Source organism: Balaenoptera ricei, chromosome 13, assembly GCF_028023285.1.
Source record: "Balaenoptera ricei isolate mBalRic1 chromosome 13, mBalRic1.hap2, whole genome shotgun sequence".
NCBI lineage: Eukaryota > Metazoa > Chordata > Mammalia > Artiodactyla > Balaenopteridae > Balaenoptera > Balaenoptera ricei.
Window position 1 is genome coordinate 66757175 of NC_082651.1, and position 23403 is coordinate 66780577.

A 23403-nucleotide genomic window follows, 5' to 3' on the forward strand; every position below is an offset into this window, starting at 1 on the left:
TCTGCCATGTGACTCGCAGTCTCAGTTTTTATGGTAATGGGGTTAGTTTCTGGGTTGTTTCTAGCCAATCATCTTCCTTGTGCCCATATGTGGTCTGACTCAGGGTCCTTCCTAGTGGCATGTGCATCTCTCAGCCAAGATGGATTCCATTGTGAGGGTTTCTAGGAATTTGGCAGGACATATTATGGACTGGCATCTCCTCCCTCCTATTGGCCCCTCCTGAATTCTCCTGGTTAGTTTTTGGTGGCAGCACCGAGTTCTTTATCAGGACCTCCTGTTGTGAGACAACTCATAGAGCAGTTATTATTGTGCCTGGCCAAGGTGGGTGGTTTTGGTCAACAGTTTCCTAACACAAATGGCAATATTTCATTCTTTTTTATGGCTGAGTAATATTCTGTTGTGTATACATATACACCACATATTCTTAAACCAATCGTCTGTTGATGGGCACTTGGGTTATTTCCATGTCTTGACTATTATAAATAGTGCTGCTATGAATGTTGGAGTGGATGTATCTTTTCAAATTAGAGTTTTTATCTTTTCTGGGTATATGCCCAGGAGTGGGATTGCTGGATCAAAATAAGCTCTATTTTTAGTTTTTTGAGAAACCTCCATACTGTTTTCCACAGTGGCTGCACCGACTTACATTTCCACCAACAGTGCAGGAGGGTTCCCTTTTCTGCACATCCACTTCAGCATTTATTATTTGTAGACTTTTTGATAATAGCCATTCTGACTGGTGTGAGGTGCTACCTCATTGTAGTTTTGTTATGAATTTTTCTAAAAATTAGCGATGTTGAGCATATTTTCATGTGCCTGTTGACCAAGGGTCTGCAAACTACAGCCCAGGCCAAATCCAGCATGCTCCCTGTTTTTGTAAATAATGTCCATTATTTATGAAATAAATAACTATTCTGCCCATTTTTTTGATTGGATTTTTTGTTGTTGTCGTTGAGTTGTATGAGCTGATTGTATATTTTGGAATTAACACGTTGTCAGTTGCATCATTTGCAAATATTCTCTCCCATTCTGTAGGTTGTCTTTTCATTCTATTGATGGTTTCCTTTGTTGTGCAAAAGATTGGGTCCCATTTGTTTATTTTTGTTTTTATTTCTTTTGCCTTGAGAGACTGATCTAAGGAAATACTGCTATGATTTATGTCCAAGGATGTTTTTCCTATGTTCTCTTCACAACCCCTGTTTGTGGTAATTACACAGAAGCAGATCTCTACCCTTCTAATGCAGGGAGGGCTCACTGAACTGTGTGCACGCCTCTAGAACAGTGGTTCTTCTCCTTGGCCTCACATGCCCTGAGGAGCATTTTTTTTAAAACAGACCAGTGGAACCAATCTCTGGGGGTGGGCCCACATTGGCATCTGTTAAAGCTCCAAGGTAGAGAACCACTGCTCTAGGGAAAAAAGAGAGGGAGAGAGAAAGAAAGAAAGGAAGAAAAGACTGAATGGTTCTAACACTCATGACGTCACATGATGTACCTCAGTGGCTGTCAACTCTCACTTCACTGGAATCACTGGAGAGTTAAAGAAAAAACCCAGTCTTCTTCCTCCTTCTCCATTCTCCATTCAGGCCTAAAGCCACTAGCTGACCACACTGTGGTTGGGAGTGGCTGTGGGGTGTGAGCTGGGGTGGGAGAACTGTGGTGGGCCAGAGTAGGGTGAGGAGGACACCTCTGCAGACTTAGGGACAACTGAATTTGGGAGTTAGAGCCTTAGCAAGGTGTCCACACAGGAGAAGGCATGCAGTGGAGTTGGGAGATTGGTTACGTATTGGAGGTTAATTAAATGAGTGAAAATATTAAGGCTAGTGGAAGCCAGGTTTCTTACAATTGGAGGAGGGAGTTATAATTGCAAAAAGGGAAAAAAACTAGACTCATCTCTGTGGTGGTAAGATTGGAATTGGATGTATCAATGTGGGGAAAAAATATATTTATATATATAAAAATTTGGACAGATGTGTCTGTGTGTGTATGTCTGTACACACATACATACACACGTATACACATAAACATATATATGCATGCATATAGTCCCTAGCTTTGTCCACTGAGAGGGCCTGGGAGCAGTAATGCCCCAGTACCAATGAGCATACTTATCACTCAGATCTTGGCTTCTAAATACCATTTTCCACTGAAAGGAACCAAGATTCTTTAGAGAAATGTCTGCTTCCATGACTAGGGGTTGGGAAAGTACACGATGAGCCTGAAACACTTTGTTGTGAAAGTCTTCAGAGAATGATGGGGACCTGTCAAAGGAGGCAGAAGCCAGCTTGAATGGGCTCCCATTGCCACATCAGGGACAATCTGAACATCCAAGTTAATAATGATGGTAAAAGATTACAACCATGGAAGAAACCAGGAAACCGCAAGCTGATATTGATATTGATTTTAAAATGAGTTAATGGAAAGTGATGAGGAATAGGCCATTTACACAGTTGCTAAATACCTGCCTACAAATGCTTATTAATTACAAAAGGAGGGAAAATCGTTGACTGTGGTGAAGCCTGGCAAGTACTCCTTTGATCAAGTGATCAAAGTGAACAACATCAGTTTGGGACAAATCAAAATCATGCGCCACTGATAGGATGTAATGAGAAAAGCACATCTCTTCTGTGATATTCCTGCCAGAGGTGCGTGACCTGAATTTAATCATGAAAATATATCAGACAAACCAAATCTAGATATATTCTACAAAATCTTCATGTGTCAAGGTCATGGGAGTTAAGGAAAGCTGATGATTATTCTAAACTAAAAGAGAATTGATGACTAGATCCAATGCTTGATCCTGATCTGGATCCTTTTGCTATGAAGGACATTGTCAGAACAGAGTCTTTTTTTTTAAATACATCTTGATTGGAGTATAATTGCTTCACAATACTGTGTTAGTTTCTGTTGTACAACAAAGTGAATCAGCCATATGTATACATATATCCCCATATCCACTCCCTCTTGAGCCTCCCTCTCACCCTCCCTCTCCCACCCCTCTAGGTCGTTGCAAAGCACTGAGTTGATCTCCCTGTGCTATGTCGCTGCTTCCCACTAGCTATCTGTTTTACACTTGGTAGTGTGTATATATCGATGCTATTCTCACTTTGCTCCAGCTTCCCCCTCCCCACCATGTCCCCAACTCTATTCTCTATGTCTGTGTCTTTATTCCTGCCCTGCCACTAGGCTCATCAGTACCTTTTTTTTTTTTTTTTTTAGATTCCATATATATGTGTTAGCATACAGTATTTGTTTTTCTCTTTCTGACTTACTTCACTCTGTATGACAGACTCTAGGTCCATCCACCTCACTACATATAACTCAATTTCGTTTCTTTTTATGGCTGAGTAATAGTCCATTGTATATACGTGCCACATCTTCTTTATCCATTCATCTGTCGGTGGACACTAAGGTTGCTTCCATGTCCGGGCTATTGTAAACAGTGCTGCAATGAACATTGTGGTACACGTCTCTTTTTGAATTATGGTTTTCTCAGGGTATATACCCAGTAGTGGGATTGTTGGATCATATGGTAGTTCTATTTTTAGTTTTTTAAGGAACCTCCATACTGTTCTCCATAGTGGCTGTATCAATTTACATTCCCACCAACAGTGCAAAAGGGTTCCCTTTTCTCCACACCCTCTCCAGCATTTATTGTTTCTAGATTTTTTGATAATGGCCATTCTGACTGGTGTAAGGTGATACCTCATTGTAATTTTGATTTGCATTTCTCTAATAATTCATGATGTTGAGCATCTTTTCATGTGCCTTTTGGCCATCTGTATGTCTTCTTTGGTGAAATGTCTATTTAGGTCTTCAGCCCATTTTTTAACTGGGTTGTTCATTTTTTTGATATTGAGCTCCATGAGCTGTTTGTATATTTTGGAGATTAATCCTTTGTCTGTTGTTTCATTTGCAAATATTTTCTCCCATTCTGAGGGTTGTCTTTTTGTCTCATTTATGGTTTCCTTTGCTGTGCAAAAGCTTTTAAGTTTCAATAGGTCCCATTTGTTTATTTTTGTTTTTATTTTCATTACTCTAGGAGGTGGGTCAAAAAAGATCTTGCTGTGGTTTATGTCAAAGAGTCTTTTTCCTATGTTTTCCTCTAAGAGTTTTACAGTTTCTGATCTTACATTTAGGTCTTTCATCCATTTGGAGTTTATTTTTGTGTATGGTGTTAGGGAGTGTTCTAATTTCATTCTTTTACATGTAGCTGTCCAGTTTTCCCAGCACCACTTACTGAAGAGGCTGTCTTTTTTCCATTGTATGTTCTTGCCTCCTTTGTCATAAATTAGGTGACTATATATGTGTGGGTTTATCTCTGGGCTTTCTATCCTGTACCATTGATCTATATTTCTGTTTTTGTGCCAGTACCATACTGTCTTGATTATTGTAGCTTTGTAGTATAGTTTGAAGTCAGGGAGCCTGATTCCTCCAGCTCTGTTTTTCTTTTTCAAGATTGCTTTGGCACTGTAACACTGCACATGTGTTACTTTTACATCATCACCATCCAAAGGGCAGACATCATTCAAGACTCACAATAGCCAAAATAGCCAAAGTAAGTGAGTCTTGAATGATGTCTGCCCTTTGGATGGTGGCGATATAAAAGTGACACATGTGCAGTGTTACAGTTTCACCACATGAATATCCCAAGTTTGATGGTTGTATTGTATAAGGGAAGTGTGCTAGCACTGCTCTTCAAGTCTGAATGTACATTCCAATCTCCTGGGGATCTTTTTAAAACGCAGATTCTGATTCAGTGGGTCTCGGTGGGGCCTGAGATTCTGTCAGTCTAACCAGCTCCCAGGCGACACCCATGCTGCTGGCCCAGCGACCGCACTCAAAGTAGCAAGGGCCTAGGAAACCTATGGAGAACATTCACTCTTTGCCTCTTAAACATCCACCTTCCCCCTTCCTTTGGTTCCAGACTCTGGTTTTCCTTTGGGGATCATTCCCTGCCTGCTTTCTGTGCACCTGTTTTGGGTCAGCTTGTCCTCAAGGCTCAGGCATGAAGCATGTGACTTGGGCCTGATCCATCCCATACCAAGCCACTGTGAAAGGTTCCAGGTTGGTTCTGAGACTCAGCCAGGGCCAGTGAGATGCAACTGTAAGAGTCCTGGCTGAGCTGACACAGTGTCTATAAACCTCTTCATCTTCTGGAGCCTTCCTTGGCTTCCAAGCCTCACAGTGGCTCAGACTTGCCTTCTGCCCACTAACTCCTAAAGGCCTCGAAGGCCTTTCTGACCCCCCATGACTCCACCACATAGTAGCCCTGTGACCTTACTTAGCAAACAATTACTCTGTGCCTCTCTTTCTTCATCTATAAAACAGGATACTGTCCACCACAAAGGGTTGTTTTAACAGAAATTAATGATGTGATCCACATAAATAAAGTGTTTTGCCCTGAACCTGGTGTGGAGCAATTGCTCAGTAAATATTTAATTGTTGAGTTTGGCTTTTGGAGCCCATTACCTCACACAAAAAGAAGGGATGGCACCTCGCTGGTATGTTTTAGGTCCTTTTCTGTACTGAGAATGGCTCAACAGAGTTTGAGGACCCTGGAAGATGAAGCCAAATATTCCACTATTATGTTGTTGTTTCCGCATAGCCTAACTACTCGATTCATACCTAATTTGCTCCTGTCTTGTATTAGTTGCCTATGCAAATACATATCAAAAGGAAATAAATTAGCGACATTGTAGGTGTCCCCAAGTATGGTTTTCACATTCCCAGTAATGGCAAGCTCTGGCCGGGGCTCAGAAATATCTTTCGACTGTCTTTATTCTACTGCCATCCTGTGGCCATCCTGTGCCACTGCAGCACTGTGGACAGGATGTAGCTGAGCTTTGTGTTCTCACGGTCCTCCTTGTGCCTGGGAAGGAGCTCCTTGGGAGGGAGTGCAGCGGAAGGGCCTTCTCGAGTCCCCCACCGGCGGGCAGGAGTCTGGGCATGAATCACCAATCCTGACTTGACTTCTGTTTGATGAACTTTAAGGACATATAGTACAGGACCATGAAGCCACCACTGATGCCTATGACGAAGAGGTAGATGGCGTAGAGCGGGTATGAGCCCAGGCCCATGGCGTTGAGGATCTGGGGACAGAGACATCTGTGAGCTCATTAAGAACATGCTCAGACGGCTGCCATCTCTTTAGCGTCCAAGGCCTTGGCTCCTTACCGTGTCTCCCGGGATAGGGATGGTGATGTTGCCAGCTGCCAGGTGATATGTGTGCCCACCAAACTGGATCTGCATCAGCCCTTCAAAACACCATCGGAGGAAGGACACCTTGGAAATCCACGCGGGCACTGGAGGCGGTGAGAGTCACATTACTCACACAGTCTAATCATCTGCTCCCTGGGAAGTGAGCCTGGAGAGTGGCCATGGTGGCTCTGACCCAAGGACAGCAAGTCCCCTGAGGGAGCAAGGAGGGGTGGGGGTGAGAACAAAAGGGTGAACGGGCAGAGGGGAAGCTCGGGACGTGGACTGGGGCAGAGGGACCTAGTGGCTGCAGGATCACCGCACGTTTGACCCATAATAACCCCAGAGAGTAATTTCATCAGGTGTCCAGCATGTGCTCAGCTTCACATAGCTTACAGACTGGAGAGACTCAGCAGCCCCAAACCAGAGGTTACTGAGTCTGTACCCTGACCCTGCGGAGGCATCATGGTTCAGGGAGGAGGAGGAAGGAACGAACCCTGACCGCACGGGACAGGAAAGGCCTGTGCATGGTAGGGAGTGGAGTTCCTATAGAGAAGGGATGCACAGGCTCCATCGTGTGAGCGTGGAGTGTCTTGGGGGCTTCAGAAGAGCTGGGTGAGGCAGCAGGAAATGAGCAGCCCCAGGAGCACTCGAGGAAAGCAGTGGCTGGATTTGCACCTTAGGAAGCTCGCGCTGCATGGGTGAGGGTTGAGAGGGACATGGAGGAACCAGGGTCACAGATACCGGACTATCACAGTGGCCCAAGATCGGCTGATAGGGGCCAGGGTCGGGGGGATAAGGCAAGAGGACATTTCAGAAAGACACGGGAGGCAGAATTGACTTGACTCACTGGTGACGCGGAGGGTGAGGGAGAGTCAAGGATGGCCCCTGGGTGTCGGCCGGGCTGTATGAGAAGGTGCCATCTGCACCACCTCCCACTCCCCCTGCGTAGAGCCACTCCCTTGGCACCTGCTCCCAGAAGGGCCAGCTTTGAGTTGGACCTAAGGGATGAGCTCTCATCTCCAGGGGAAAGCAGGCTAATCCAGCCACAGAAGGCCTCAAAAAGCTTGACCAGGTGAGGGGAGCAGGCCTCACCTGTCCACAGGTTGTCCAAGCTTATCATGAAGCCCCCAGTGAGGTAGAAGGAGTTGTAGAGAGCGTTGCCGAAGAAGGAGGACATGTGGAAGGTGGGTAACAGGGCGGCGGTGGCCAGGGCCATGGTTCTGCAGCAGAAGACCACCAGCCACACCAGCAGGAAGTGCAGCAGGAAGGGCTCGGGGCCCGGGCGCAGGTTGGCCAGCCAGTAGGTAGGCATCCCATAGATGATGATATAGACACAGTGCTCGGGAAGCTCCCCTAGGATCTGCGAAGGACAGCCCTTGCGAGGATGTGGAGCCAATGCCTTCATCTGCTACTGTTCTTTAAATGTTCAAAAGCAGCAGCCCCCAGTGACACCAACCTTCCCTCCTGGTGGTCTGATTGGGGTTGCAGCACGGAGGGCTGGTGGGCGCGGGTGTGTGGGACTCTCAAGCATGAGCTCACTGCTGGCTTCCCCCTGCAGATGTCATGTGCTCCCTCTGGGGCATTTCAGAGCTCCTAAGACCTGGTTTCAAGTCCCCACCCTGCCTGCCCAGACCTGGTAGCTGTGTGGCCTTGAGACAGCCACATAACCTCTCTGAGCCTCCGCTTCCTTGCAATGAGGACAGTCACACCTGCTTGACCCGCTTCCCAGGGACGTGGTGAGACTGGAGAGGTGAAGTATGCTAGGTGTTTCCCACCTCTTCTTTGTTAGGTTTCTGATGACCAGAAAAACGTCATTCCTGGTCCATGGTCCTGGCCTTGTGGTAAATGTTTAAACAATATCAAGTCTCTGAAACTCCCCTGAGCAACGTGGCATTTGTAACCACAGATGATGCACGGCCCCACAGTTCAGCAAAACGCTTCCCTGTAACTTCTGTACAATGTGGAGCAGCTTTTCCTGCTCCTCCCCCCACCCAGGGTGGCCACTCTCTCTCAGGCCTGACCAGTCACCTTGGCAAAGAAATACGGCTCTGCAGCGTACAGCCCATCTTCTAGTTCATAGTAAAGCAACGCCCTCTCCGAGTGACCTAGAAAGGGGAGAAAAGGAGAATGAAAAAGCGAAATTAATTTACAGTGTCTCTGTTTCTGAGTCTCTCTTAGTACAATTAAAAATAGTTTTACTGCCTCAATGTCATGTATTTTTTTTTAAAAACAGGCAATTTTAGATCCTAATTTAGATGTTTGTAATTTTGTGAGTTCTGCATTGCTGTCAGTGTAACTCCTGCTAGGACAGGAATGCCTCAGACTCCTTGGTAATTTGTTCTCATTTGCATACTAATATTAATGTTCGAACTTGAAAAACAACCATCATCTTTTATTTCACAGTCACAGTGAAATTATTCAGCAAACCCATCTTCTCCAGGAGCTCAGAGGAGCTCAGGCCGGCCCTGGACCAGCTCATAGCATGGCCGACGCTGCTGCACGTGTGGGTCATGGAGAGCAGGCCACACTCACATTTGGCGATGACATCCAGGATCACGTTGAAAGGGACGAGAGCTCCGATCATGAACAAGAGGGCCACCGTGTCCATGAAGGAGAGCTTGACGGCTCCATGGCCATAGTAGAGGAACCCGATGATCAGGGACATCAAGCAGGCCTCTGCCCCGTGGATGAGGAGGGCTGGCAGGTCTCGGAAGTCGTTGGAAATCTGACGACTTAAAAAACAGAATAAAGATGTGCCAAGGGGACAGTAGGCACCAGCACTGTGACCTTGGCAATGTCCTTGAACCTCTGTAAGGCTCATTTTTCTCCTCTGTACCATGGGGAGGGCAGTGCCCACCTCACAGTTACTGTGAGGGATCAAATGAGAAAATCGATGAACGCATCTGTCTCACAGTAGGTACCCAGTCAAGGATTGTGACTTTTATCACCAATGTATCACCTTGCGATTTTATTTAAAGAAGTTATCCTGAGGAAATAACCAATCAAGAGCATAAAGGTGTATGTACAAGCATGTTTGTCATAGAGTTACTTGTGATAGCAAATGACTGAAGGTGATCTGACCATCAATATGGACTTAATGGGTAAATGAATTATGGCTAGATTTGGAAACCCTGAGGAAGACCTAACCAGATGAGAGGCAGAGGCGCTATTCTAAGTGGGGGGGGGAAAAAAGAGGGTTATGGAACAACACATATGATCCCATTTATGTATTAAAATGGTTATGTGCATGGAAACATCTTAGACTCACACCAAACACTCAGGTCTGGTTTTCTCTAAGGGCCGGTGTATCAGGGAACCTTCCCTTTCCACTTGAGGGTCTCCTGTATCGACTGAATTTTTCATAGTGATTCTGGGTGATTTCTATGAGCATCTGGCTATCAAGGAAATTGTGATTTTGTTTAAAGAATCAAAGTAAGAGGAGTGCTCTGTAGCACATGGAGGGCTGGTGCTGGTTTTTTTCAAATGATTCTGCCTCTTCAAATTCAAATTCCTCCTTCAAATTCACTTTAGATCCAAAGGGCTTAATATGATACAACAAAGACTTTTGGGGAGTGTGGGTGTGTGTGTGATGAAATGGCAGACAATTACCGGATCAGCGTGTCAAACTGCTGTAGGGGGCCAGGCAGCTTAGTGGGAGTCTGTAAGGGGTTGGTGTCCCTCGGGGAAGCCGGGCTGTCAGGAGACAGAGAGTGTCATGGGGGCTTGGGGGCGGCCACCTTTTGCAGGGCGCTCTCCACGCAGGGCCACCTGGCTGCCTTACCTCCGCACGGAAGTGCCCACACCCTGCTCCCTTGACTCCACTGTCCACAGAAAGTCATCGAAGCCACGTATTCTTTCTTGAAACAAGGCTGCAAGGGACTGAGCCTTCTCCCTGGTGGCCACTTCCTGCTCTTTGCTCCGCCTGTCGATGCTGGTCAAGTCCACTGTAAGCAAAGGGCGACCCGGGCCCCGCAGGTGCTCACAGCCCATGATGCTGCTCAGCCCCCGGGGCCCCCGGGACATGCTCCCCACCCTCTGAGAGTGGACCATGAAGTGACGGTCAGAGCAGAGAGAGGCCGAGAGATGCCCAGGGCTGTCCCCGATGTCTACAGAGAGCCTTCCTCGGGAGAAGGGCCAGTGAACGCTGGCACTGGTCCCACCAAGCAGGCTTATTCTCGGGACATCCCCAGGACAGAGAAGGAGGCTTTGGGCTTTTGGAGCCCAAGGCCACAGCACAGTTATGCCCTGGCTCCAGCTCCAGCCGTCCAAGAAGCTTGTGATGAGGACTCAGCCTCCCGGGTGTGCCTACCACGGGGAGAAGGCGGGCCGGCCACGGGGAGGCTGAGCAGTCTGGCTCCCGGCAGCTCTAGTTCTCAATGTGAATTAGTCACTTTGGCTTCCCAAGCAGCCTGCCCAACAGGGAAGAATGTTTTGGCTGGAGGATGCCAGGGCCTGGCCAAATATTAAGTATAATTCTCACTGCCCCGGGAGAAGGGAGCCAGCACGACCAGCTGGAGAACAAGGCTGGGCCACACCACCTCCATGTCACCCCGCTGGCAGCACCTGGTAGCCCCAGACCACAGCCCTCCTCTCCCGGGGCCCCTGAAAGGCCAGAAGGGCACACCCGCCAGTCACAGCCAGGGCCTTCCTAGGCCTCTCCTCCCTCCATCCCTCCCTTGGGCAGGGGGTTCCTCTTAACCTCTCTGCTTCTTCCCTCCTCCCATTTTCATGACACATCTCAAGGCAGGATAACGTCTCGGAGAGGCCTTGTAAACCATGAAAGTTCCCTTCAGTGTGCGGGGCCCTAGCTTCAAATGCCAGATTCTCTGCCAGACCGTGCGGCCCGGATCCGTGAGGGCCATCTGCCCCAGGGTTTGTGGGCAAGAGCTCCCCCCGCCACCAAAAAATGATAATAATATAAAATTAAGAAAAAGAAAAAATTTTTTTTTCAGATCTGGCCACCTGACTTCTGGCAACTTCTCTCTAGGGTTACAGCATATTGTTCCCAATGGCCAGGCTGGCAGGTGCCCTCTACCCCCTTATCTGGGGATGACCGGCCAGAGGATGACACACTGGCAGGAAGCCAAGCTGGCACGTGGGCACAGGGAGGGAGGGTGACCTCTAGGTGAGCTCACACAGTGGCAGTGAGTGCAGAGGGCGAGGGCTGGTGGGCGAGAGAGAGTGGCCTGTCCTCCTAGGGGAGGGTTGGAGGGTAGATGCCGGGAGGAAGGCGTGGGCAGCAGGGCCTGGAGTCTGGGAGGGGCTGGGCTGGGAGGTGCGAGGCCCAGTTCTGCCACCTGACTATAAGGACTCCAGTTTTCTCATCTATAAGGACGAAGATGACCGTGGCCTGGCAGGGCTGTGAGGGTCAAAGGGACACCCTCTGGTGCTTGGCACCTGTGGGCACAGTGTCTGCCCTCAAGGAGCTGGTCCTTGTCATCATGTTTACTGGGGAGGCCCTTGCTACGCCAGGCCATCCTGGGAGGAAGGCTGGGCTCCAGGTGACCTATGTTTGGGACAAGCCACAGCTGCTGCTTCCCCAGCCCTGGTGCAACCACGCAGCCTGTCCGGCAGCCACAGCATTCCTCAGCACTCAGGATCCAGGCACCTGCTTTCAGGGTGGGCATCTGGAAAGGCAACTGTCCCCACAAGAATTGAGGGCCATATGCTGAGGCCTCAGGACCCCAAGCAGAAAGGCATCTCTGGGGCTGACCGCAATTTTCATATCTAGAGATTCATTGGCCAAGACCACCAAAAAGCCCTGAGCTGGCCTGGGCCCTGGGTCCCCCCTCCACCACCCAGAGCCTCTGGGCCCCCTGCTTTTGTGGGGGAACCAGGGCACGGCTTTAAGATTTCCTGGTGGCTTCCGACCTCAAATATCCTGTTTCCCTACAGAATCTGAATAAAGACCACAGTTCCAGAAACGGATCCAAACTCTCTTGGATTATATCTCCTCTGGTTTGGAGCTCTCAGAAGGTTCTTATCTGTCATGCACACAAGGGTGGCTATGTCAGAAGCTGCTTTCTTCAGGCCCCCATTCCTAGCATTTGATGCTTGGCAAACTGAAGCCTGTAATACACCCCATCTGCCCCCCTGTCTCCATCCTCGGTCCTGTTCTCCTGAAGCTTCTGAGAGTTTCTCTCCTGGCGGGGTTCGGGGTGTAGGGGAGCCCTGTTCCTTGCCTCCGGCCCGGCTGGCTCACCGTAGTAGTCGGCAGGGTTGCTGTAGCGGGGACAGGGGTGGCCGGCTGCCGTGAAATACTGGACCATGTGCTGGGCTGCCCCCAAGTAGATGGTGGTGCCAGACGTCATCAGGAGGACCAAGTCAAACAGCCTGAAGATATCGGAGCGAGGCTGGTGGATGGAGATGAGCACCAGCCTGTTGCCTTTGGCCAGCCTGGACAGGGTTTTCACCAGGTTGTGGGCCGTGAAGCTGTCGAGCCCAGAGGTGGGTTCATCCAGGATGAGGATTCCTTCCCAACAAAGAGAAGCCTGGTTAAGGGGCAGGGCTCCGGCCGGACCGGATTAAGCCAGGCGGGCGGTGCAGGCCCCTCCGGCCTCACCTGGGTTCCACAGCAGCTGCACTGCGATGCTGACTCTACGCCGCTCGCCCCCGGACACGCCCCGCACGTAGGCGTTGCCCATGCGCGTGTTGGCGCACTGCCGCAGACGCAGCTCCGCGATCACGTCGTCCACCTGGGAGGCAGGGGCCTGCGGGTTTAGGAGGGCTGCGCCGGCCTGCTCGCCGCCAGGCCTGTGCTGACCCGCAGTGGAAAGACGCCTGGGTTTACGGCGCCAGCCTTCATTTCCCTGATGCAACGTTTGTTCCCTGATTCTTTCCACACATGCAGAGCAGCTCCCACGTGCCGAGCACGGCACCACTTACTGGGAACGTGGCCATGCCCTGGCTTTCAGCCCGCACGGAGAACCGGAAAACACGTAAGCGAATATTCATCACTCATTTGGGGCTAAGATGGGACTTTAAAGGAAAGCGGGAGATGGAGGGGCAGGGCTGAGCACACGGTGGACGTTTTCGGATGGACAGTTGGTGAGCTGGGTTGCTCAGACTTGACCTGTGGCTGGACCCTGAGGCAGGGAGTGAGGGACGGGGAGGGGAAGGGTGTTCTGGCTCCTTGGGGGTCACTGGGGTCTGTTAGTTACCCTTTTGTCGCGCTGGGCCTGGGAGAAGTCTCTGGGCAGGCGCAGCTGAGCAACAAAAGCCAGCGTCTCGCGGACGGTCAGGTTGGGGAGCAGCTGATCGTGCTGGCGCACGTGGGCCACGCACTTCCTGACCAGCTGGGGCGTGCTGCGCTGCCCGTTGATCCAGATTTGGCCTGACTTAATCTTGCCGCCGTGGCCTCGCCCGGTGATCACATCCAGCAAAGAGGCTCTCCCACAGCCTGAGAAGCCACCAGAAGTATCCCTGAGAGCGGAGCTTCTGCGGGGGCCAGCCTGGAAGCCACTGCTGCCCGTGCACTCTCCAGCCACCCCAGACCGCTCTGTCCTTGCAGATGTAACCAGCCCTTAGGGAAGGTGGCACAGCTCTCAGACCTGCCTGGGGCAGCCAACTTGAGCATCCTGGGGAGTGCGGGGTGTTCAGGCCAGGTCGGCCTGTGGCTGGGTGACAGAAGAAGGCTAGAGTCCTAGTTGCCGCATAACTGCCTATGCCTGGAGCGATGTACCCACCCCCCCGCCCCCCGGTCCTCCAAGCAAGGCTGGTGTTAATTGCACTGTGAAGCTTAACTATTTTTGCCTGGCAAACATGCCAGCAACATTTCATCATTCAAACATCATTTGGCTCAGAAGCTGGCATTGTGGGAAGAACTAATTCTGGAGAATTAATAGGGTGTCTTTTAAAAATGCAAAACTGGAACCTATTTTCAGAAAGGGAGAAAAATAGAGAAGTAATAAATGTGGAAATGATTTTAAAACTACAGTACATTGTACATATGGGTTCTGAATTTCTCTACACCCTCTGCACTCTTATTTTTCTCAGTAGTACCTTCCACTCTTAAAAAAAAAAAAAGGATCCATGACACGCAAATTAACACCATCCACTTCTGAATGACATAGTGATTGCTATCAATTTGGGGAAGTAAGTGTCAGATTGGATCAGGTTCCATGAGATTCCATGAGACTCTTTCTTTGGCAGCCATTTGAACTGTAAATGCAAATAGGGTTCAGGCTCTGAGAAGGCCTTCTTGCAAAGGTGCTGGGAATAGCTCAGTCCAATTCCCCCAGGTGGGGTTTTGGTTTCCTTATTGCAAACTCCTTTTGGAGGGCCAATTTTTCAAGTAGTTTTAAACAGGGAAAACTTCAATACACAGTGTAGCAGCGCTTCCTTGCCACATGTCCAGGCCTTCCGCAGGCAGCCCCCTGCCCCCAGTGCAATAAGCAGAGTTCCAGAGGCCTCCCCGGTGATCCTGCTGCTTACCCACCGGAGGTTCTCAGGGTGGAAGGGGACCTGTACGCTGCCTCCTAGGTGTACCTCATTCAAGGTATCTGAGAACTTAGGTGGCACAAAATAGCCAGGAGAGAAACCAGAGGGGAGATCTCTGGCCCTGCTCCCGGCTCAGCCTTGGACATCATAGGATCCAGGCTCTGGGAGCGCAGGGGACTTTGCTAACATTTATAGGGACCTTAGGATTCCCAGTCAGGGAGCAGGACAACTACATTTCCTAAACAAAACCGTGGGAGGTGTGGGCAGCCTTTCCAGGGGAGGTTGCCAAGTATATTTGGGGAAATCCTCCGTGAACCAGGAGAAAACACCCACAGGCATGCAAGACCCTTATAAAATGGCTGGAATCTCCAAATTCATTCATTGGAAAATGCCTTTGGCACTACTGCTGATTCTGTAGAAGAAGCTAAAATGCCTGGGGGGCTGTTTTAATTAATTTCATTTTACTATTATAATTTTGGTGAGCGGAATATAGATCACAGGTGGTATAATTGGTAAACCTTTCTAAGAAATCATCTAAATAACTTCAGCCAAGTAAACCTGCAGCTAAACAACACTGAGCCTAGAATCGAAAGTTCTGGAGACGCTCATTGTGATTCCTGCTTGGCCTCTCCCGACTTCCCTTTTCTTCAGCTGCAAATCAGGGGTGCTAACAGCTGCAGGGCTGTGTGTGGCCAGGATTAACAGTGATGACTCTCAGCTTTGTGGAAGTGCCTAGAAAGGCCCACGTGTCCGCTCGGCTCTCAGTTCATGAGAAAAAGCAGGTATAACCAGAAAAGCCACCAGGTGTTACAGACAAAAACAAAATTGGCCTGTGAAGTTTCCACATTTTTCTTGTTTAGATCCGAATTGCAGGGGCAGGACCAGAAGTTGGCGGGACTTGATTTGTGGGAGTTGTTTCAGTTACAAAGTGCTTTTGCACACATCGTTGCATTTGATCTTCGGTTAGACAATAAACAGAACTTCCCCATCAGAAGACTAAAGACTAAAATGTTCAAAAAGTTGAGTAATCTCTACTTCTGGAAAGTATTAATTGAAAGGTATAAAGTGCTCCCCCTAACACTGTGTAAGGGAGAAATGCCTTGATCTGTGTTTAAAAAGAAAGAAAGAAAGAAAGAAACAGCAAACCCCAAATGGAGTCACTTGTCCTAAGCCCCACACCACCGGACTGAGACTTAATACCTAACTTAATTACAGTTTCAATCTCTCCTGGGAGTGGAATCTTTAACCAGCCCATCTCACATTACCTGGTCAGCACTGATAGACCCCTACTGTCCCCCAAAGGAAGGTGACCTTGCCTAAAACAATCAGCCCTTTGCTAAAATAACTTCCTTGTCCTACCTCCTTCTGCCTATGAAAGTCTTTCATTTTGTACAGCTCTCCAGTGCTACTTTCTGTTTGCCAGATGGTTTGCTGCCCAATTCATGACTCGTTGAATAAAGTCAATAAGATCTTTAAAATTCAATCAGTTGAATTTGTTTCATCATCTGAGAACCAGGAGACCAGAGTTCTAGTTCTTGCTCCGCATTAAATGTATGTCCTTAGACATCATTCCTCTTTTCTAAACTTTGGTCTTCTCACCTGTCAGATGAAGGGGGAGTGGTATGGGGCAGGAAGATACTCTAGCAATATTGAGAACTAGGTAATTTGAAAACCCTCCTCTAAAGATGCTTCCAGGCTGGTCAGGAGAAAGAAAGGTAGAATACAGTGGAAGGGAATGAACTCTGTTCTTCAAGCCCCCTTCCAGCTCTGGCATTCTACACTTTTAAGTTTGGCCTGCAGAAGTGACTTTTTGAAGCACTCCAAAAATCTGGATCTTTGCAGATGGTTGGAGGTTGAGCTAACACTTGGGGTATCTGAGAAGTGAATTGCGGCAGGGGGTGTGCCTACCCACTGTTTGACCAAAACAGGAATCTGATTCAGGGGGAGCAATCAATGAGTGCTTCCTGTGGTGGAGGAGTCCCCTGGAAAGAACATTCAATTCCAAAGCTGCATGATGCTCTTGGAAAGGCCTTACCTTGATGTTAATGAAGGACCAAAACTCTGGCTGTAGCTGTAAGAGGCCCACTCATGATTCATAAGGGCAGTGACTGCCTGAGAGCTCGTAAATGGAGGAGCTGAGATTTGAACCCAGCTGTCAGACACAGAACTTGTGCTCTTATCACTCTGCTATATTATTCTGCTGGTCAGCAAAGGGTTCTGTGAAGAGCATCTGTTTGTTTGAGGGACCACTCTGCATCCCAGGAGAGAGAGAACCCATTGCCCCGCTCTTTGCCCTTATTGGTACCTGAGCTCCCTATGACGGCCAGCATCTGTCCACTCCTCACTTTGAAGCTCAGATTCTGAATGCCCAGCTCACAAGAGTCCTTGTGAGATGTCCAGGGCATCCTGAAGTGAGACAGCTGCTTAAACCAAGGCACCTGGGAGGCTATGTCCGCCTGTGGGGAGACATGGAAAGGTTCCTCAGAGAGCTTCACTTCTGTCCAGCTCCCTCCAGGAGACATCCTCCTGCTGATACACAACAGGTCTGAGGGGTCCCCCGCTCAGTTTCTATCAAACATGGAGGTGGACCCCACCATGCTGAGAACCTGAAGCTGCCATTTCCAAGTCTGAAGAGAAGACTTGGGAAGCATGTGTAATAGCAGAACAGAAATAAATACACAACATGGAGGGACTTCCTTGGTGGCCCAGTGGTTAAGAATCCACCTGCCAATGCAGGGGACATGGGTTCGATCCCTGGTCTGGGAAGATCCCACATGCTGCGGAGCAGTGAAGCCCGTGAGCCACAACTACAGAGCCTGCGCTCTAGAGCCCGCAAGCCACAACTACTGAAGCCCGCATGCCTAGAGCCCATACGCTGCAACAAGAAAAGCCACTGCAATGAGAAGCCCGCGCACCACAACAAAGAGTAGCCCCTGCTCGCCGCAACTAGAGAAAGCTCGCATGCAGCAACAAAGACCCAATGCAGCCTAAAAAAAAAAAAATACACAACATAAAAAAATTTAAAAAAACACAACATGGAGCAAAACAATGTTTTTATTTAATAGTAATTTACTAATAACTTACCGAGCATTTACTGTGTGCAAGGCATTGTATTCATCTGCTTATTATATCCATTATCATTCAGTCCTCATTGCAAACCTACTATAACATATGTACTGTTATAATCCCTGTTTACAGATGAGGCTCAGAGCAGTGAAGTACCTTGCTCAAGTTCACACAGCTAGTAAGTGGCAGAGCAGAGAAAGGTTATGGTGTGGCTTGTCAGCTTGTTCTAACTCACTTCCCCGGGAAGCCAGACTTGGGCCTCTGAGGTTTACCATCCCAGGTCTCAGCATGTTCTGCCTGGGCCACCTGGTATCTGGCCCTGGGGAGGCGTGGGAAATAGGGGTCTTTGAATCTGACCAGGATATTCCTGAGAGCCTCTGAAAGGGCAGCAGTCCTTGCACTCTGATATTTTATTAGCTCCAGGGAAGTACATTTTACAAAAAAAAAAAAATATATATATATATATATATATACACACACATATGCGTATATATATGTATATAAAACTGATGAGATCTGAATAAAGTCTGTAGTTTGGTTAATGGTATTATATCATGGTTAATTTCTTAGTTTTGATCACTGTGCTATGGGTAAGCAAGATGTTAAAATTAGGGGAGGGTGGGCAAAGTGTATATGGGAACTCTGCACTATTTTTGCAACTTTTTCAAAAGTCTAAAATTATTTCAAAATATAAAGTTAAAAATGAGTTTTAGAGATTTCTTTCCCACGGGTTCACATGGTTGGCTTTATGTTTTAACAAAGGTCTCATTCTTTTTTTCATGCCTGTCAACCTCCAGCTCCAATATGTGTAGTTGAGGGAAGTCTCCGTGGTGCTTGCACCCAAAACGTGAGGTATCACTGTGGCCTGGACTCTGTCCTTAGGGGCAGAGGGCCCCCAGATGGGTTCACCCTTCCCTTCCACTTGGGGAATTGTTTGGCCCTCCCTGCCTGCTCCTCCCACCTGCACTCAGGTGTGCCTCTACCTGGTAGCTGAGATCTCGGACCTCCAAGGTATTGGACTGGCCACTGTAGGTGAAGTACAGGCTGTTGTCACTTTCAGAGGAGAACACGCTGTCCTGGAGGCCCTGCCAGGAGACATGACAGGTGAGGGGCTCCTTCAGAAGGAGGAGGACATAGGAGAAAACAGAGAGAGGAGACCCAGAGAGGTGAGAGCAGGAGCTAGCGTGGGTGAGATCCCGAGTGGACAAGAGATGGATTTGCAGGAGGAGCCCAAGGGCTCTGAGAAGACAGGAGCATCCGTGGGGGCAGGGCTCCTCTTCCCTGCAGAGAGAGCTTTGGGGCTTCCCTCCAGCATGGCTTCTGGCCCCAGAGGAGCTCAACCACAGGCTGCTGGAACCTGAATGCAGGTCTCTCGTGGAAGAGACCCAGACCCTGGACTGGAGAGAGCTTTGTGAGCCTCCGTGCTCAGGGAAGACCTGAGCTGGGGGCTGGCCTTTAACTTTCTCTTCCCTGCATCTGGCTTAGTATCTCCTAATGCCAAACAGACTTTCCATACCCAGCATGAGAGAGGAAGACAGCTGTCGACAAGCTAGTGCTCAGTACTTGTGAAGACACTACCATTAGAAAAGTTGCATCTTATCTTGGTAAGGATTTTTCACAACAAAGCTCTTCCAAATGCTGTTGGGAGATTTTAGAGGAAGTCCCTGTCATCACCATCGTTGTCATCTCATCCTCATCACCATCTTGTTGCTGTTTTTGGAGTGCTGCTTTATTTGAATGTACATCAAACAAATCAATGTTTCATGGTATCAGCTGATAACTTCGAATGATATTAACCACCTGCAGATCTGAATTCCTTCTGTTTTATCAATTCAATCATTTAAATCACTGAGGCCCAAGCAAGGAAGAACCTGCGTCATAAGATTTCTGTTTTTTTTTTTTTTTAACATACTCAATTTTTCTTCCATTGCAGTAGTGCAGGGGAAAGTAGGCATTCATTAATAAGTTCCTGTTGATAACAAGTTCCTGTTGATTCCGACCTTCCCTCAGAGCTGCCATTCCCCCACTGATGTGTTCCTTCAATCAGTCAATCAATCATCCAACAAATACTTATGGGGGCCCACATCATGCTTTCGTCTTGGAGTTTGGGGTGTGACTGTGAAAAGGACAGTCTTTGAGAAGCTTAGATTTCAGTGGATGAGACAGGTGATGAGGATGGAGCAAGACAGGCCAGATGTAGAGGTGGGCTGACCTTGAGCACCCGATCAGGCTATATTTTCACTGTCTCCACAGCTTTATGTGTGCTTTATGTGAAAACAACATGGCTTGTGGCTTCTGTGAAAATAACATCCAGCAGTCTTTGTCAAAGCATCCCTGCAATGTTGGACATAAAAGGTCCTTAAAAAGGACATTGAGACCAATGGAAGTGGAGGGAAGTAAATACGGGGGGCAGTCTGTTGCAGGCTCACTGTGAGTAGCCCCCAGAGTTCTGGGAGAGTGTGGAAACAGCAGACCATAGCTACTTACCTTGTTTAATGTTTAAACTAGTACAGTAAAGATCCTATATTATATAGAAAAACATAGGAAAGATCAACAGCTAAGTCGGCAGAAGGACTGTCTTTGGGGTATAGGAAGGGTTACAAGAGAGAAGGGTCCATGGTGGGTAGGGGGAGTGGATGGGCTTCAAAGCTATTGGTAATTTGTGATGGGTATGGGAGTTCACCATTCTTTAAATTGCTTTGTCTGAAATATTTCAAAATATGTTTTCAAGTTGAGAGAGTGTGTCTGTGAGGAGAAGTCCAGAGTTCCACTCTCACCTCGACCCCCAAGCTGCAGGAGCCGGAGGTGGAGGTGGAGGAGGCGAGAGGGTCACGCCCTCTGAGATGGAGAATGAAGCTGGTGGGGAGGTCATGGGCAGTTCTGGATTCCGGCGGGTCAGCCCTGCAGCCCTGCCCCTCAGTCACCACCTCCACAACCAGCATTCCCACTGCCTAGTTTTCCTCTTGTATTTGGTCCATTGCTGAGAGACTCATTTGGGCTAACATGCATCCTGCTTGTTTGTTCTTAAAAGGTAAATATCTGCAGGAGGAACATTAGTCAATTGTATAAGGTGTGAGTTAGCTCAGAATTTGTTTCTGCAACAAACACCTGGGCCAGAATCTCCCCAGGTTAGATTTGGAGGTGGAGGTGCTGCTGAGAAAGGAGAGTTGGACACTTTGGAGTCTGGAGCAGTATGTGGTGGTGACCTTAAGCCTAGAGGCTTCCACTCTCCAGGCGGGAGCTTGGAGAAGGTGGAGGGTGCTGGGGCCCTGGGGAAAGAGGTGTCAGGTGGGAAGACAGATAAAAGGAAGGAGAGAGGTGCATGCTCCCTGCTCCTCCAACCCCCCTTCACTCTGGGCTAAGTCGGCAGGCGCAGGCCAACCAGGGGCCCCAGCCACCATCAAGGGCCTGTGCCATCCAGAGCTGCGTAGACCGCTCAACTTTCAGAAGAAGAGAATTCGTGGCTAGGCTGGGGACCACCTCTGTTCCATTTGGAAATATTTTCCTTGGCTCCCAGGAAGGATTTGTTAGAGCCTTCCTGAGGTTTTGACAAACTCTCTGTATTTTTCGAATGCTTAAATATCTATTCAGCTGACATCTTAATCAGTATGACTGTCAGAACATCACTTGAATTTCTGACAGGTGACACCCAAAAAAGCAAAAGCAGGTTTATTTGTAGGTAACCAGCTCGGCTGCTGCTGGGCTACATTGTAATTTCTCCTTGTATTAACTTCTGATCAAATTCCTGAGTCAGAAGCAGAGAGGAGAAGGAAACTCAGGGAGCGCAGAACCCAAGTTCCTTGCTCTAAGATGAGCAGCCCGTGCCCTGGAGAAGCAGTGTCATGCTGAGGACGCCACACTGAGGCCTGCGTCCCTCTTGTCCTCCTCAGGCCAGGCTTTTGCCCACACACTGAGGAGCCTGTGGGCCGAGGGCACCTGCCACTCTGCGTACCCACGACCCCAGAATGCCCTGTGCAGGTGGCCACAAGCCCACTCCCAGGGCTGCATGAACTTCGCCCCAGACCTATCCTCCTGGGCACCCCAGGCGAGAGGGGCATTTGTTTGCGGAGGGTATGGATGGAATGTGGGTGGGCAGGATGGGGCGACCACGTAGGGGTGTGTGTGGTCCTGTGTGGTGTTGGGTGTGGGCAGATAAGGGAGACAGGCTGTGGCTTGGGCTGGAAGCCACAAATCCTAGAATTTTTCAATTTACACCTGGCCTTCCACGTTGTGAAGAAGGTATGTCAAGCTAAGGGGATAAAAACTATTTTATTTAATAGCTTTTAACTTGACTGATAACTTTTAAATATCTAGACATAGGGTACCTAGCCCTCAGCCTCTTGTTCCAGGCTCCATAAATGTTAGGGGCAAACTGTCGCTTGGCACCTTGAATAACGGGAGTGGAGAAAAGGAAATTGGAAATGGCAGGGCCTGCACACATTCCTAGATGTCAGATTCGGGCAGTTTTTGCATCCCAAGCGGTGGTGGCTGAATTGTCAGACCTTCTAGAAAGTGTCCCCGAAGCCATGGGGGACTTTGTCTCCTGTTCAGGCTGTGAGCAAGCACTGCAGTCACGGCTCCTAGGAATCCTTTCCCGGCAGCGGTTGGCCCCATGGGGTGGTCCCAGAGCACAGCTGGTCACCTGCTGGGGCTGCAGAGCTGGCTGGGAGCGGTGGGTTCCTGGGCCCTGGCTGAAGGCAGGTCCTAGCCACTCAAGGCCAGTCCAGGTGGCCTGTGGCCCTTCCTGTGGTGTGGAGCCCTCAGCCCTTCATGTCTTTCTGTCTCCACCCCTCAGCCCACTCACAGCCAGAGAAGACAGATGGGACAGTGGCATGAGGCGGGGGTGGGGGGTGGGCATCTGCTTCCTTTCTGTCTTCCGATTTCACTTCTTGCTGCAAACCCCACCCACATCCTGATTTCAGTCAAAGGCCATTTTTCAGGCAAACATTTCTCATGTAAAATGAGGGCAGAGACCCTGTACCTCTTGGCCCCCTCGTGTCGTGTATTCCTTCCAGCTCTCTCCGGGATCTTACGACCGCCTGCTGTATTTGGAGCATAAATTCTGATGTTCCCACAGAGTCCTCTGCCATCCTGTCTCATCAGTTTGCTGCCACTGAGGCTCTGAGCTTGACAGCCACACGGACAGAGGAGACACTGCAACGTCCCCGGGAGGTGTGAGCGCCTTTTCCGTGATGGAGCCTCATTTGGAAAGAAGCCAGATCAGCTCGGGTCGCAAACAAGGACATCATTTCCCTGTAGGAGCACGTCTCAGGACAGGAAGTGACCTCAGAGGCCCCCCACCACCCCCTGGCCCCTGAGTCCGCTCCCCTCAGCCCTCTGATGCCCAGGAAGTGGCATCCTGCTGTCACGTACTCACTCTCTTTGTGGTCCTGCTGGTGAGTTAGGACCGCAAGTTCCTGAGGGAGAGAAAGGTCCAACGCGCCCCCTCCCTCCAGCACTGTGGTGACCGCCCATCACTCACCGAGTCATCCTGGGGAGCAGCCCTGTCCCCCAGCCCTGTCTCCTGTGGGGTCTCCTCAGCCATGGGGCCCAGTGGCATCTGCGCCTGTCTCTGCAGCTTCCTTTGGACTTCACCACTGCCGGCCAGGGCCAACGTTCTCTGTCTCCCAGAGCCAGGCAACCTCTGGTCTGGCTCCCAGCATTCCTCTCTGGCAAGCCCTCCCGCAAACATGGGCTGTG

The 23403-nt window shown here is 49.2% G+C and overlaps 1 protein-coding gene across 1 annotated transcript; it reads right to left on the bottom strand.

Moving 5' to 3' along the window:
* Positions 1 to 5951: 5951 nt before the first annotated feature.
* On the bottom strand, positions 5952 to 23248 carry ABCG8 (ATP binding cassette subfamily G member 8). The gene is made up of 13 exons (XM_059942884.1): positions 23186 to 23248; positions 18687 to 18788; positions 16943 to 17093; positions 13359 to 13597; positions 12761 to 12893; positions 12401 to 12670; positions 9980 to 10142; positions 9808 to 9891; positions 8731 to 8930; positions 8227 to 8303; positions 7291 to 7558; positions 6175 to 6302; positions 5952 to 6089 (listed from the first exon to the last, which is right to left on the bottom strand). Exons 1-13 carry the CDS (start codon positions 23246 to 23248, stop codon positions 5952 to 5954), a joined length of 2016 nt encoding a protein of 671 aa, XP_059798867.1.
* Positions 23249 to 23403: the final 155 nt, after the last annotated feature.

Coding starts and splice junctions, on each gene's coding strand:
- ABCG8 (XM_059942884.1), bottom strand. CDS start 23,248: ATGGCTGAGGAGACCCCACAGGAGACAGGGCTGGGGGACAGGGCTGCT. Junction 8,304..8,730: donor CCTGGATGTCATCGCCAAAT/GTGAGTGTGGCC, acceptor TCCCCTTTCTAG/GTCACTCGGAGAGGGCGTTG. Junction 6,303..7,290: donor CTTGGACAACCTGTGGACAG/GTGAGGCCTGCT, acceptor CACCGCCTCCAG/TGCCCGCGTGGATTTCCAAG.